Source organism: Cydia pomonella, unplaced genomic scaffold (assembly GCF_033807575.1).
Source record: "Cydia pomonella isolate Wapato2018A unplaced genomic scaffold, ilCydPomo1 PGA_scaffold_66, whole genome shotgun sequence".
In the NCBI taxonomy this organism is placed as follows: Eukaryota; Metazoa; Arthropoda; class Insecta; order Lepidoptera; family Tortricidae; genus Cydia; species Cydia pomonella.
In genome coordinates this window covers 25,154-39,713 of record NW_026907899.1, presented here as the reverse complement: position 1 = coordinate 39,713, position 14,560 = coordinate 25,154, and the positions used below count along the sequence as shown (strand labels likewise).

At 43.5% G+C, this 14,560-nt stretch overlaps 1 protein-coding gene and 1 long non-coding RNA gene across 2 annotated transcripts; both read right to left on the bottom strand.

The window, feature by feature from the left end:
• Positions 1–604: 604 nt before the first annotated feature.
• On the bottom strand, positions 605–2,652 carry LOC133534188 (uncharacterized). Its single transcript, XR_009801993.1, has 2 exons — positions 2,423–2,652; positions 605–2,381 (listed from the first exon to the last, which is right to left on the bottom strand). It is a non-coding gene; the product is annotated as an uncharacterized LOC133534188 (long non-coding RNA).
• Positions 2,653–4,290: 1,638 nt separating this feature from the next.
• On the bottom strand, positions 4,291–14,486 carry LOC133534187 (F-box/WD repeat-containing protein 9-like). The gene is made up of 9 exons (XM_061873269.1): positions 14,333–14,486; positions 13,836–13,981; positions 13,100–13,414; positions 10,978–11,145; positions 10,709–10,833; positions 10,172–10,300; positions 9,228–9,507; positions 8,758–8,889; positions 4,291–4,988 (listed from the first exon to the last, which is right to left on the bottom strand). The coding sequence occupies exons 2-9, from the start codon at positions 13,956–13,958 to the stop codon at positions 4,788–4,790; spliced, it is 1,473 nt and encodes a 490-aa protein (XP_061729253.1). The 5' UTR covers positions 13,959–13,981; positions 14,333–14,486; the 3' UTR covers positions 4,291–4,787.
• Positions 14,487–14,560: the final 74 nt, after the last annotated feature.

Below are 14,560 nucleotides of genomic sequence, written 5' to 3'. Positions count from 1 at the left end.
AACTGCGGGCATTTTTGTCTTTTACTCTAATTACGTCTTTGTGAGAGTAAAAGAGAAAGATCCCCGCAATTTACGAATTTCGTTTTTCGCGGGGTTTTAAATGGGGGGGGGGCTGAGTGCTACATGTTTGATTTGTCCAATCCAGTGGATAAGGATTGGGCAGTCATATTTTTCTGCAACCACATTCATACTGTTTGACCCTACCCAGCAGGGATCAGAAAGGAGGAAGGAATATCAAGTTCGACTTGATGCCGACAATAAGATTTAGTTCCTCCACCCGCGTTTCGAGAAATGTCCTTTACGAAGAAATTATCGCATAAGGAACATTAAGGAATCACAATATAATTGTTCAGTAGGGCTAAAATGGTCGGCTCTTTATCATTTGTCACCATGCCTGTCACGTTCTAACAAGTATGTAACTGCGAAAGTGACGCATGACATGACAAGTGATAAAAATGCGACCGTGATACCGCCGCTGATGGTATCAATATAAAATGACTTTAGCTATTACTTATAATTTATTACTTAGCTCACCTTTTTATCGGCAGGTGGTGTGGATGGATTCAGTCCGAGTACAACAGACACAGAAAATAAAACGAATGTATAATATTTTAGCTTTTAATAAAAGGGCAATGTAAAAATGTATAAACATCCAGCTTGTTAATATTTTCAAGTAAGGGCCTGTTTCACAATGTCCAAGTAGAGTATTGGATAGCTAATTAACAAATAAATTAACTGCCAGATAAAACTTCTGTAAAACTTAGCACTTTTTCTACCAGTGAAAGGTTATTTGAAAATTGTGAAACGACAACGATGTCTATTCCTCACATAAGTGGCAAGTAGCTTATTCAGGACTTTACTTGGACATTGTGAAACAGGCCCTAAGTATCATACCATAACAAATTTTAAATTAATTAATTTCATTAGTATAATAATATTGCTCATGGGTATTAAAACACTTTAAGTATACCATTCAGTCTCATTGGGTAACCTACTCTCTAGTTTGTGGCATGAAGCCTCAAAACGCAATTTGCTTATGTTTTCGCAATAAGGCTGCATGTACATAGAATACGGCGACTGCTTACCATCAGACGGGCCGTATGCTTGTTTGCCACCGAAGTGGTATAAAAAAACCACTGACGTGGAAATGAGAGGCGATTGATTGCATTGCTATTGCCATAACATTCCTCCAAGGAATTTCCTTGTAATAAATCCACATTCCCGCTCGTCTCAGTGAAGACTGAAGATGCAGCCTAAAAGCGATTTTAGATGAAATATAAAAATAATTTATTTCAGTGTCGTTGCAGTCAATTTTTGTTTTCAAAAGCTTACGTAACTTCCAAATCTATGCCTTAACAATCTCAACATACGTTAGAAAGTAGTTTGCCAAATAAGACATTAGGTATCTATTTCAGGCAAATTTATAAAGACTGACATGAATGGAATGAAATAAACAACAGTAGTATCTATCATTTTGGCACCTAACGCCGATCTGTGAATGTATCTACGAATAAATTGATCCGTTTTATGAAATCCATTTGCAAGCATGGCTATAAATTTTACACTTAAAATACATGCACAGGGCCACGTTAATCACAAAAAAGTGCTAATAGGGGATATAAATTAAAAATGAAATGATTTACCCCATCACAAAATGATGTTGAATCCAAACATACACAGCGTGGATTTGTTAAACGGGGCACAGAGGTTAATAACTACCAAATCCCGTACTGCTACCGTTTTGGAACGGGGCCTTAGCAGTTAGCAGGTACCCTCAGTGCCCCATTTAAAAACTCCAGCCTGTCACTGTTCCCACTGCATAGTATGCAGTGCCTACAGGAGAGATAAGACATTGTTACGGTGTCGACGTATCATTCAAGAAACACTTAAAATAACGCACAACAATATACCCGTTTTTAAACCACGAACTCTCGAAAGATCAACGTAATCGTGGCATTAACAACATTTTTTGTAGAGTCCGTCTAAGCTAACTCTGCACCGTGTTTGATAGCACAGAGTGCACTGCACACTTCCACACGCTGTGGTATCCATTATCAAAGACAATTGAGTATAAAGGCAAATACGCCTAATACAAGTGGACAATAGTTCAAGTAAATTTACTGCCATCTTGCGACACAGGACTAAAACTCTTAGAATGGCATTATTTATTTGACCCATGTTCTTTCACTGATTATGTGTTAAACATCAAAAGGTGCCGCCATCTACTCGAGTATAGGCCAAAGGTATGTCGCCATCTATTCGTGCCTACATTTATCTTATACGGAGTTATATATATTTGCTATTATCAAACAGATTGCACGCTTCCACACGGTGTGGTACCTATTATCAAACAGAGTGCGCACTTCTACACGCTGTGGTACCTATTATCAAACAGATTGTACACTTCCATACGCTGTGCTACCTATTATCATTATCAAACAGAGTGTGGACTTCCCCATGCTGTGGTACCTATTATCAAACAGATTGCACACTTACATACGCTGTGGTACCTATTATCAAACAGAGTGCGCACTTCTACACGCTGTGGTACCCTATTATCAAACAGATTGCACACTTCCATACGCTGTGGTACCTATTATCATTATCAAACAGAGTGTGGACTTCCCCATGCTGTGGTACCTATTATGTTTGCACTTCCACACGCTGTGATATTATCAAACACGATACTGACGCAAAGTTACCTTAGACGGTATCTATTTACATCGGCCATTATAACAATATACTCGCCTTTAACCAAGCGACTTGGGCCAAAAACTACGTTTTTTCCAGATTTTGCATTACCTGAAATTTGGCCATTAGCACTGACTCACGGACAGGGGACAGGCATTATGAAAAATAAAAATAAAAAGAATTGAGCACCTCCTTTTTTTGAAGTCAGTTGATAAACATTTTTGTTGCGATATTCATTAAGTGAACTTATTCGAGAATAATTTTTCTTCTGTAAAAATAGTATATTATTGCAGAGACCGGGAAAGGGCAATTCGTGGATGAGTTTCGATATCACAATATGACGAATCCACGAATTGCTGTTCCTGCAGGGGCATATATAGTGCTTTTCTCCAAACATGCGAGGAAATCAGGTAAAATAATCATAATGTAAGCATCAACCTGCACTCAAATCGAACCTTCACATCCAAATATCAAAAACAAACGTTAAATGCACAAGTATTCAGCCACTCAGTACCAGTCAATATAAGCTCTTTAAATATAATTGTGCAATATAAGCTGTATTTGCACACATGAGAACCATAAAAAATATATAAAAGTTATATAGTCTTTTATTTTATTAAGCAGTATACGCACGATCGATCAATCCTTTGATGCCTATGGAAGTGTCCTACGTGGGCGATCTCCGAATGCCATTCATTGGGCCGCCGCGCCGCGCCGCATCGCATTTGCGAGTCCTCGCTCACGTAAAGCCGCTGCGACACGACGGTCTAACACGATTCTATCATATAGCTTGAAATGATGCTGACCGGGTCGTGTAGACGCAGCCCGCGGCTATATTAATTGGCTGTTTGCGTTTTTCTTAGTGGATGCATGTTTTTAAAAAGTAAATAACAATACAGTAATAACTTCCCGTCCGCTAAAACACGACAATAATGGTTTGATTTTTTTTTTATTTGTGTTTGACCATAACGAAGAGCTTCACGTACTATCTTTGCTACAATAAGGTGAACATTTCCGAGCATATTGGAGAAAAATATATTTTTGATAGAACTCTTTGATTTCGCGAATACATTTTTATTCTTATTCGTAATATTTTATTTTGCCAATCTCTGTCCTCGGTACAATCAGTCTAAAGCTCTCATCTCATCAGTCGAGATCATTATCTAATAATATTTTCAAACACACAAACGTAGGTCATAATTTTATTATAATTACCTTTACGCGTTCATTTTGTCTCATTCGCAAAGAGCTAAAAATTGTGATTCCTTTGGGATATTTATCGAATTACTTATCACAGAATATTTTAATCGAAATGATATTATTAAGCCATATTCTACTTTCGCAATAACACAAAATTTTATATTAAGTAAAACAGAGAGTAGAGTAGGTATTCTGTAATTAGTGTAAGGCCAGACCAAGGTCGAAGTCGGTCAGACTAAATAATTTTACAGTACATATGGTGCTACTTTACCGCACTAGTGCGAAAATTAGCATATTACGTTAGTGTGTCGAACATTTAAAGGGCCATATGTACTGTAAAACATTGTACGATACATGTGCGAATAGGTAATTCACAACTCGTGTCGATTTAAAACACTCCCTCCGGTCGTGTTTTAATTTATCGCCACTCCTTTCGAATTTCCTATTTTTCGCACTTGTATCGTAATGTACTATTATCACTGAAAATAATACTTTACAACAACGATAAAACTTTATAACAGTAATATTAAAATATTTGAATTGTTTTGTCATAGGAAAACGTGACTGCATTTAACATGTCAAAATATTCTCGTCTAGTTAAATATTTTAGTATGGTTATTAGTATTACTTAGTATTACTACAATTTACATGTCATGTCATCAGAATGTACTACATCTCAGAATTTCTATTGACTCACTTGTGCAGTGAAATTGTTAGTTTCTAATCATTGATCAAGAACTTCGCAAAATGACCTAATTATTTTGACAACACAAATGCGCTCTCGGCAATAAAGTGTGTCCAAATAATATTGTCACTTTGTGCGCGCAGATATTTTTGACATACGAAACCATGCCTATGTTACTAATACACTGCGGTAGCTACAGGATTTTGGTGTATCACTCTGGGGACTCGGTGGAGTCAGTGGATGAGCTTTCGGTCGGGATGGCCGAGTCGGAGGACGAGTCTTGGGTCAGGATGGCCGAGTCGGAGAACGAGTCTTGAGTCGGGATGGCCGAGTCGTAGCGATCGGCCGGGATCCAGAACTCCAGCGCAGAGTCGCACGACCCGACCACCAAGATGCCGTTCAGGTACCGCACCTGGAAAATTATATGAAGTTCCTTATTGCGCGCCATAGACAGGCAAAGGCGTGGAAACAGTGGGATATGTAGTCTGGCAAACCAAATTTGTCAGTAAATAGGAACAATAAAAACTATACACATCCCTTTCTTTTGGGTGCTACGTTATAGTATTTTTCAAAGCTTTCGCGTTTATAGGGTGATCTTTTTTTCATTCCATGCCATTGACGTTACAGACCAATCCGGGGGGCACATTTCATAAACTCTACACCGTAGTCAAAATATGTGGTCGTTTTGCTACCGTCACATGTGCGTAAGGTGAAAAATTTATTCACTATTCATTACTTTTTTGCTATAGATTCCTACAATAGTTAATGGAACGAAACGCCAAGCCACTTATTTTGACTAAGGTGTAGAGTTTCTGAAGATAGGGCTTGTAGAGTTAGAAGCTTTGGCTCTACAAGAAAGAGATCTGATAACTTTTTAACAGTGCGAGCCTTATGATTTCGTCTTTGCAACATTTTACATGAAAAAGTTTTTAGGGGGATCATATTTTAACCAAATACTTGAGTCCCAATAGGACAAAAAATATAAATTCGTAATTTGGATTCTCATCATAATAGACACAAATCACCAAAACATATATTATTGTTATAAAAATCAAAAGATTAATTTTAATATCGTTGTTTCATAACATAATGTAAAACGGAACTCAATCGCAATAGAGTTTGACACTACGTATGGATCGAATCAATTCCGCTCGTGTCAAATCGTTTCAATCGCGTCTAATTGCGAAGGTATGTTTACTAAAAAATATCACCAATAGAATCGATTATATGGCCTTTGCGGATTTAATAGAAAATCGTAAAAAGTCGTTTCTAATTTGCATTGTCACAACACTATAATTCCTTTTTGACATGATTCAGCCTACCCTTCGACTTTGAAAAACTTTATTAAGATTCATATACTAGCCGTGTCTTATCTAACCTCGACATTGGCAAAATCATCAACACCTTGATGGAGCCATAACACGAAAAAGTGATTGATTGATTACTTAGTACCATACGATAAAATCAGTATGATTCTGCGATCGTACAATAGGATCAGTCCTGGAGCGTGCAGGCACCCTGTATAGCACACAGCTCGGGTCAGACGTGACCGAGGGAGACACTCCGGTACCTGCGTAACGTCGGGGGCGGTGGTGCGCGTGCTGCAGTACTCTCGCGGGGGGAAGCTGTTGTACAGGAACTTGATCTCGCCGCGATCGGACACTAGGATCAGTCCTGGAGCGTGCAGGCACCCTGTATAGCACACAGCTCGGGTCAGACGTGACCGAGGGAGACACTCCGGTACCTGCGTAACGTCGGGGGCGGTGGTGCGCGTGCTGCAGTACTCTCGCGGGGGGAAGCTGTTGTACAGGAACTTGATCTCGCCGCGATCGGACACTAGGATCAGTCCTGGAGCGTGCAGGCACCCTGTATAGCACACAGCTCGGGTCAGACGTGACCGAGGGAGACACTCCGGTACCTGCGTAACGTCGGGGGCGGTGGTGCGCGTGCTGCAGTACTCTCGCGGGGGGAAGCTGTTGTACAGGAACTTGATCTCGCCGCGATCGGACACTAGGATCAGTCCTGGAGCGTGCAGGCACCCTGTATAGCACACAGCTCGGGTCAGACGTGACCGAGGGAGACACTCCGGTACCTGCGTAACGTCGGGGGCGGTGGTGCGCGTGCTGCAGTACTCTCGCGGGGGGAAGCTGTTGTACAGGAACTTGATCTCGCCGCGATCGGACACTAGGATCAGTCCTGGAGCGTGCAGGCACCCTGTATAGCACACAGCTCGGGTCAGACGTGACCGAGGGAGACACTCCGGTACCTGCGTAACGTCGGGGGCGGTGGTGCGCGTGCTGCAGTACTCTCGCGGGGGGAAGCTGTTGTACAGGAACTTGATCTCGCCGCGATCGGACACTAGGATCAGTCCTGGAGCGTGCAGGCACCCTGTATAGCACACAGCTCGGGTCAGACGTGACCGAGGGAGACACTCCGGTACCTGCGTAACGTCGGGGGCGGTGGTGCGCGTGCTGCAGTACTCTCGCGGGGGGAAGCTGTTGTACAGGAACTTGATCTCGCCGCGATCGGACACTAGGATCAGTCCTGGAGCGTGCAGGCACCCTGTATAGCACACAGCTCGGGTCAGACGTGACCGAGGGAGACACTCCGGTACCTGCGTAACGTCGGGGGCGGTGGTGCGCGTGCTGCAGTACTCTCGCGGGGGGAAGCTGTTGTACAGGAACTTGATCTCGCCGCGATCGGACACTAGGATCAGTCCTGGAGCGTGCAGGCACCCTGTATAGCACACAGCTCGGGTCAGACGTGACCGAGGGAGACACTCCGGTACCTGCGTAACGTCGGGGGCGGTGGTGCGCGTGCTGCAGTACTCTCGCGGGGGGAAGCTGTTGTACAGGAACTTGATCTCGCCGCGATCGGACACTAGGATCAGTCCTGGAGCGTGCAGGCACCCTGTATAGCACACAGCTCGGGTCAGACGTGACCGAGGGAGACACTCCGGTACCTGCGTAACGTCGGGGGCGGTGGTGCGCGTGCTGCAGTACTCTCGCGGGGGGAAGCTGTTGTACAGGAACTTGATCTCGCCGCGATCGGACACTAGGATCAGTCCTGGAGCGTGCAGGCACCCTGTATAGCACACAGCTCGGGTCAGACGTGACCGAGGGAGACACTCCGGTACCTGCGTAACGTCGGGGGCGGTGGTGCGCGTGCTGCAGTACTCTCGCGGGGGGAAGCTGTTGTACAGGAACTTGATCTCGCCGCGATCGGACACTAGGATCAGTCCTGGAGCGTGCAGGCACCCTGTATAGCACACAGCTCGGGTCAGACGTGACCGAGGGAGACACTCCGGTACCTGCGTAACGTCGGGGGCGGTGGTGCGCGTGCTGCAGTACTCTCGCGGGGGGAAGCTGTTGTACAGGAACTTGATCTCGCCGCGATCGGACACTAGGATCAGTCCTGGAGCGTGCAGGCACCCTGTATAGCACACAGCTCGGGTCAGACGTGACCGAGGGAGGACACTCCGGTACCTGCGTAACGTCGGGGGCGGTGGTGCGCGTGCTGCAGTACTCTCGCGGGGGGAAGCTGTTGTACAGGAACTTGATCTCGCCGCGATCGGACACTAGGATCAGTCCTGGAGCGTGCAGGCACCCTGTATAGCACACAGCTCGGGTCAGACGTGACCGAGGGAGACACTCCGGTACCTGCGTAACGTCGGGGGCGGTGGTGCGCGTGCTGCAGTACTCTCGCGGGGGGAAGCTGTTGTACAGGAACTTGATCTCGCCGCGATCGGACACTAGGATCAGTCCTGGAGCGTGCAGGCACCCTGTATAGCACACAGCTCGGGTCAGACGTGACCGAGGGAGACACTCCGGTACCTGCGTAACGTCGGGGGCGGTGGTGCGCGTGCTGCAGTACTCTCGCGGGGGGAAGCTGTTGTACAGGAACTTGATCTCGCCGCGATCGGACACTAGGATCAGTCCTGGAGCGTGCAGGCACCCTGTATAGCACACAGCTCGGGTCAGACGTGACCGAGGGAGACACTCCGGTACCTGCGTAACGTCGGGGGCGGTGGTGCGCGTGCTGCAGTACTCTCGCGGGGGGAAGCTGTTGTACAGGAACTTGATCTCGCCGCGATCGGACACTAGGATCAGTCCTGGAGCGTGCAGGCACCCTGTATAGCACACAGCTCGGGTCAGACGTGACCGAGGGAGACACTCCGGTACCTGCGTAACGTCGGGGGCGGTGGTGCGCGTGCTGCAGTACTCTCGCGGGGGGAAGCTGTTGTACAGGAACTTGATCTCGCCGCGATCGGATACTAAGATGAGTCCGGCTGGCGTCTGCAGGCATCCTGTAATCTACATCAGACGGAACATGTTTAGGAAGAATTGGCGGAATATATTCGTAAGAAGACTCGTTACAAGCTGAATACTCGTATGTTCCACCTGCGATCGCGCTATTACGTGCACTTCGGTGCTCGTTTGTGGGGCGCGTGTCGCGGCCGCTGCTGGAAACCATCGCGAGCGCGGATTTCTGGCAGAAGGTTATGGTATATCGGCGGTTCCGTGGGAATCCGCCGAAACCTACACCGGAACAGGTGACACAAAAGGAAATTGTGTCGCTAAAATATTTTTTAGCTTGTAAGATTTTTATTATCGCATGTATGTTGGTCTGTAAGGTATGTATCTATGCTGACCTTGGAGGCGGGCTGCGTAGATGGCGGTTCCTGCCAAACTTCATGTGTAGCCACTAAGCTGAACTTCTCCGGGTGTAGCAGATGTAGCCCTCCCTTAGAGTCGCCGACATAAAGCGCGGGTCTCGCCCAGGACACGCAGACTGGGTAGGCCTTGTCCGTGGGCAGGCGCAGGTCCTGCGCGAGCGTGCGGCGCGCGCGCGCGTCCCACACGGCCAGCGTGCGGTCCTCGGACACGGACGCCACCTGCTGGCCGCTGGTGGCCAGGCCCAGCACGGGCCCTCTGCGGGCGGAGTGCGGAAACATTTATATTATATTATTATATTATATTATTTATTTTTGACGACCGGTTTGGCCTAGTGGGTAGTGACCCTGCCTACGAAGCTGATGATCCCGGGTTCAAATCCTGGTAAGGGCATGTATTTGCGTGATGAGCATGGATATTTGTTCCTGAGTCATGGATGTTTTCTATGTATTTAAGTATTTATATATTATATATATCGTTGTCTAAGTACCCTCAACACAAGCCTTATTGAGCTTACTGTGGGACTTAGTCAATTTGTGTAATAATGTCCTATAATATATATATATTTTTTTATATATTTTTTATATTACAACCTTATGTTATTAGTTTTTTAAGCATAGAATGCGATTTTCTACTCAGGACAATTTTTTATTACTGCATATAAAAACTTGGCTAACATATTCTCCATTCAAACCTTCTTTTAAACCTTAAAAAGATTTCCACTCAGCTTGGTGTCAAAGAGGCATTAAGGACATTTTTAAGGTCCCTCCTATGTCTACCGTGTTTAGAAAGAAGCCTAATAATGTATTGTACCCATTGATGAATTACGCGTATCAAGTGGGACCCTCACCCACCTGAGCGATTTGTACCTGCAGACAGATTCAGTCCTGGTACCGGCCCGGACATTGAACTGATGACCCACCTGTGCGGCTTGTATTTGCAAACAGCTTCGGCCCCGACCCGGACATCGAACGCCATGATCCGTTTGGAATACAATCCGGCTAGAACCATGTCGCCGCAGGTGTCCACGCACAGAGCTGACATGCCGCATCTACGAGTGATAGTCAAATAATAATAATAATCATAATAGACGTCTATTGAAAAAGTTTGCACATAGGTACATAATAGTGCTTACAAAGTAATTGAAACGGAAAGTGGTTCAGCTAACGTCTACTATGGTAGCTATGGTATTTTTGAAGATGCTAAACGGGAGGCAATTAAAATTAACGGGAGAGCATTTTTTGGGGGCTAAACGTAAGGAAATAGACAACTTGGAAGACGGCTTCAAAAGGTTTTTTTTAAATCTAACATAACACCTACCGTTTTACACATGCAAACTTATCATTAGCAGCTTCATAAATCGGGGTCAAGTTACTGAAGATTGGACTCCAGTTTGGTTAAGAGCCCTAAAAAGCGATTTCGATGTTTACAACAACCACGAGACTAAAGTACAGGTCACCTGAAGGAGTGCACGGCTGTGAAGTCCCGGTTGAGGTCCCACACCTTGACGGAGTTGTCCCAGGACGCGGAGTACACGAACTTGGTGTTGTGCTCGCAATCCGCTGCCAGGTCCCAAACCCAGCCCTACAACATTTCAATGTCTCATTCGAATAATTAGTTAATGAGCTTGAGCTTGGACTCGCCTTCCTCCGAGGCCGAGGCGTCGTGTACGTTTGACTGAGGCGAGGCAAGTTTACAATACAAAGAGCTCCGTGGAGGAGTGCTCACCTCGTGCGCGCCGTGGCGGATGTGCCGCGGCTGCGTGGAGGCGAGCGCGGCGCGCGCCCCGCCGGCGCCGCCCGCGCCGCCCGGCGCCGGCCCGCCCGGCGAGATGTCGCCCACGCACCACAGTGCCATGCCGCGGTCGCGGCCGCCGGATATGCACAACTCGCCGTTCTGAAAACGTTAGCTCTGGAGATCTTCCTGAATTGTAACAGAACTGACTCTTGGCCATAAAATAAAGTGATATTTTGCACTAAACAGAAGGTATGACACCTCAGTTTAGCCATATAAAAGAGAAGAACAATGTTTTATACTGAAGTCACAGAATAAGTAGTAGTATTATCATATAGAAGGGCACGCACCGCCCCGGCCCGAATCAAATCACCTCGCCCTGCAACAGCAGAATTTCGAGCTTTTGGCGAACGCTCGGTTCGGTTAGCAATGGGATGACGGAAGGTTCAAAATGCCGGTGTATTGTACGGGCAATTATCCCTTTTTAGAAATAATCCAGTAACTTTATACATTAGCGTTTGCGTCAAATCCGTTAGTTTTGATTTTTTGCAGACTTGTTTATGATGTTGGCCCAATAAATAATCCAAGTTTGAGACCTCGAGCGCCGAACGCAACTTTATTAAAAATCGAGAAAAAAACCGAAAAATTCGTGTTTTGTAATTTTGTGGCTTTATATCGGAAACTATTAGATCTACGATACAATTCTAGACTGGTATTGTAGCAAATTTAATCTACCGTAAATATGCCCCAAGAAGGTAATATCAAAAACTAGTCCTTTAGGGTTATAATCGCACAAATCTAAAAATAACCGAAATTATCGCGGTTTTTTTCGTCTTTTGACATAGTTGCGTTCGGCGCTCAAGGTCACAAACTTGGATTATTCATTGAACCAACATCATAGACAAGTCTACAAAATAATACATATAGAGTAAGAACTTATAGTCTGGAGGAAAGTGGCATTTTTTGAGAAAAGTCGTCGACATCTCTTGTAAATACCTAAAACTGGTATGGATATGTTCCTCGTTGTATCCAGAATACCACGAATTCATCGGTTTTAGTTTATGGAGAGGGGGACGGGTCGAAAAAAAAAGGGGGGAGAGATGGCGCCATTCACATCTTGGGTCCTATGAGACCGATCGGTTCATGTGAGGTGTCATTTGAAAGAATATTAAACGTACTATTATTGTGTCTTAATAACTGTAGTCATAACTCTAGTCGTTTACAAAATATTTGAAAATATATGATTTTATACCGTGCACGGATGGCATAAGTACCTTACTGATAAAACATGCTTCTAACTTAATAAATTATAACTTTACCGCAATTAAGGTTATTACAAAATATGTATATGGGACATTTCATTAGCTTTCCAAAAATATAAGTTTTATTGGTGTATGATATTATATAAACAAGTGATGCCGAATTTTGTTCAGCATGGATCACTACGCACCGTCACAAAAATAGCGGCCGACTGTCATCGACTTTTTAATATTTCTCGGCTTTTATATTACTGATCAATTCGTGTGAGGTGTCGTTTGAAATAATATTAAACGTACTATTATTGTTTCTCAACAACTATAATCATAACTGTAGTTGTTTACAAAATAACTGGAAACATGATTTTTTACCGTGCATGGATATCATAAGTACTGCTAAAACATGCTTCTAACTCAAAAAATTATAACTTTACTGCAATTAATGTTATTACAAAATATATGGGAAATTTTATGAACTTCCCAAAAACATCAAGTGGTTTTGGTATATGATATTACACAACCAATTAATGATGAGACAAATAATATTTAGAAGAAATGTCTACGAAAATCGTGAAGGAGACGACTTGGGATTAATTTGCCTATAGTCTATTAGCTTTCTCTCTCTCGATCTCAATAATGAAAAGAAATATTTCTATAAACATTTTAATTTGTTTACATTGTTTTACCAGATCCTCAAACTTTAACATACCATTTATGATAATAACATTAATAACCAATGACTTGCAAAACATTAACAAAAACACAAGAAAGGTCATTAAAAATTGAATTTTTGAATTGATTAAAAACACTACCTACTGTTAAATCTCTTGATAAAATAATGCATCACTAATTGTACTCACATTTACTAATAAAACAGTGTCCACCGACGCAAAGTGTATGTCCTTCACCACAATATGCTTCATGGTCTCTTGCACATTCTCCCACCGCCGCTTCTCACTGGCCGACTCCACGCACATGCTCTGCCAGTCAATAGGCTGCTCCTCCCAGTACTGCAGGTGTGGCAGCGGTGGGTACATACTGCCTTCCAGCTTGCTGTGGTACCAGTACTTCCATATGTGGCTATCCTCTAGAATCGTTTCAAACCTTTTGCATACTTTGGCCAGTGTGTGACTTAGGAAATCTGCATCGAGGAATGAGCAGATCTTTAAAAATATCTGTAAACAAATCATTGTCTTTGTACCAACAAAACACACAGTTACCGTTACTGCTTTAAATAATAACCATTTAATACTCATTAACATTATTATTTATTTGTCTAATAAACATGTTTGTACGGGAATTATCTTGTGAGCGTTTTGGGTTCAACTGTGAACGTGCAAGAGCTACATACAAATAAAATAAAATAATCAGTGGCCTAAGATTGGTCAGTCTCATTCTGCAAAATTCTTTTCAGTGAGCCAGTGGGCAAACAAAATTTTTTTATATAGCCAGTTAAAGTTTATTAAAATCAAAAAGTCTATAGTGACAATAGAACTTCTGATCTCAGTTGATTCCTATTAGAAAAATTAATAATTTTGCCATAGAGTTTAGAAAAGTCTTTGTTATCAATGTAGTAAAACATTATGTGCAAGTTACCTCCACAGGCATGCTGAGCAGCTGCGGCCGGGCGGGCTCGTACACCGAGCTGCGCTCACTGCTGCACTCGCTGTCACTCTCAATGTCCGCCAACTGCACTTGCAGGGCCTGCAGGTCACACATCTTGCCACTATCTCTGCATCAGCCTACAAAACAGCCATTTCACTAACTTAAACAAACTTCACACTAGGAAAATATAACATGCAATGACTGGCGATAACTTTCTAGGTGAAATGTCTTTTTATGGAAGTGGTTGTTCCGTACGACTTGGTCATTCAAGGATTACATATGGTTTGTCTTTGCCTATATCAAGTTTATCAAGAAACAAATCTAATGTCTTTTAGATACTGAAACCAGATACGATGTCAGTAATCTCTCGAAAAATGGTGCATTGTTATTTATTGTTTTACACAGCTGTTAGCGAGTTTTCAAATTCAGATAGATGTTCATGTGAATTATTTCTATAATAAGTAATTTGTAAGGTACAAAAGGATTACCTAAGGAAATGAAATTATTTTATTACACTCTTATTGTATCGATTTCGTAAGTAAATAAACAAAAAGTAGAAAATAAATTTAGTGTCAAGTCAATCACTGTCAGAAACACTCGATGAATATGAATAGTTTGAATTAGAATACCATACCTAAATAAATGTAATGACAGTTGCTATTAGTGTTTTCGTAATTGAAACGAGTTTTTTTTATATATACCAAACACTGCCGAAC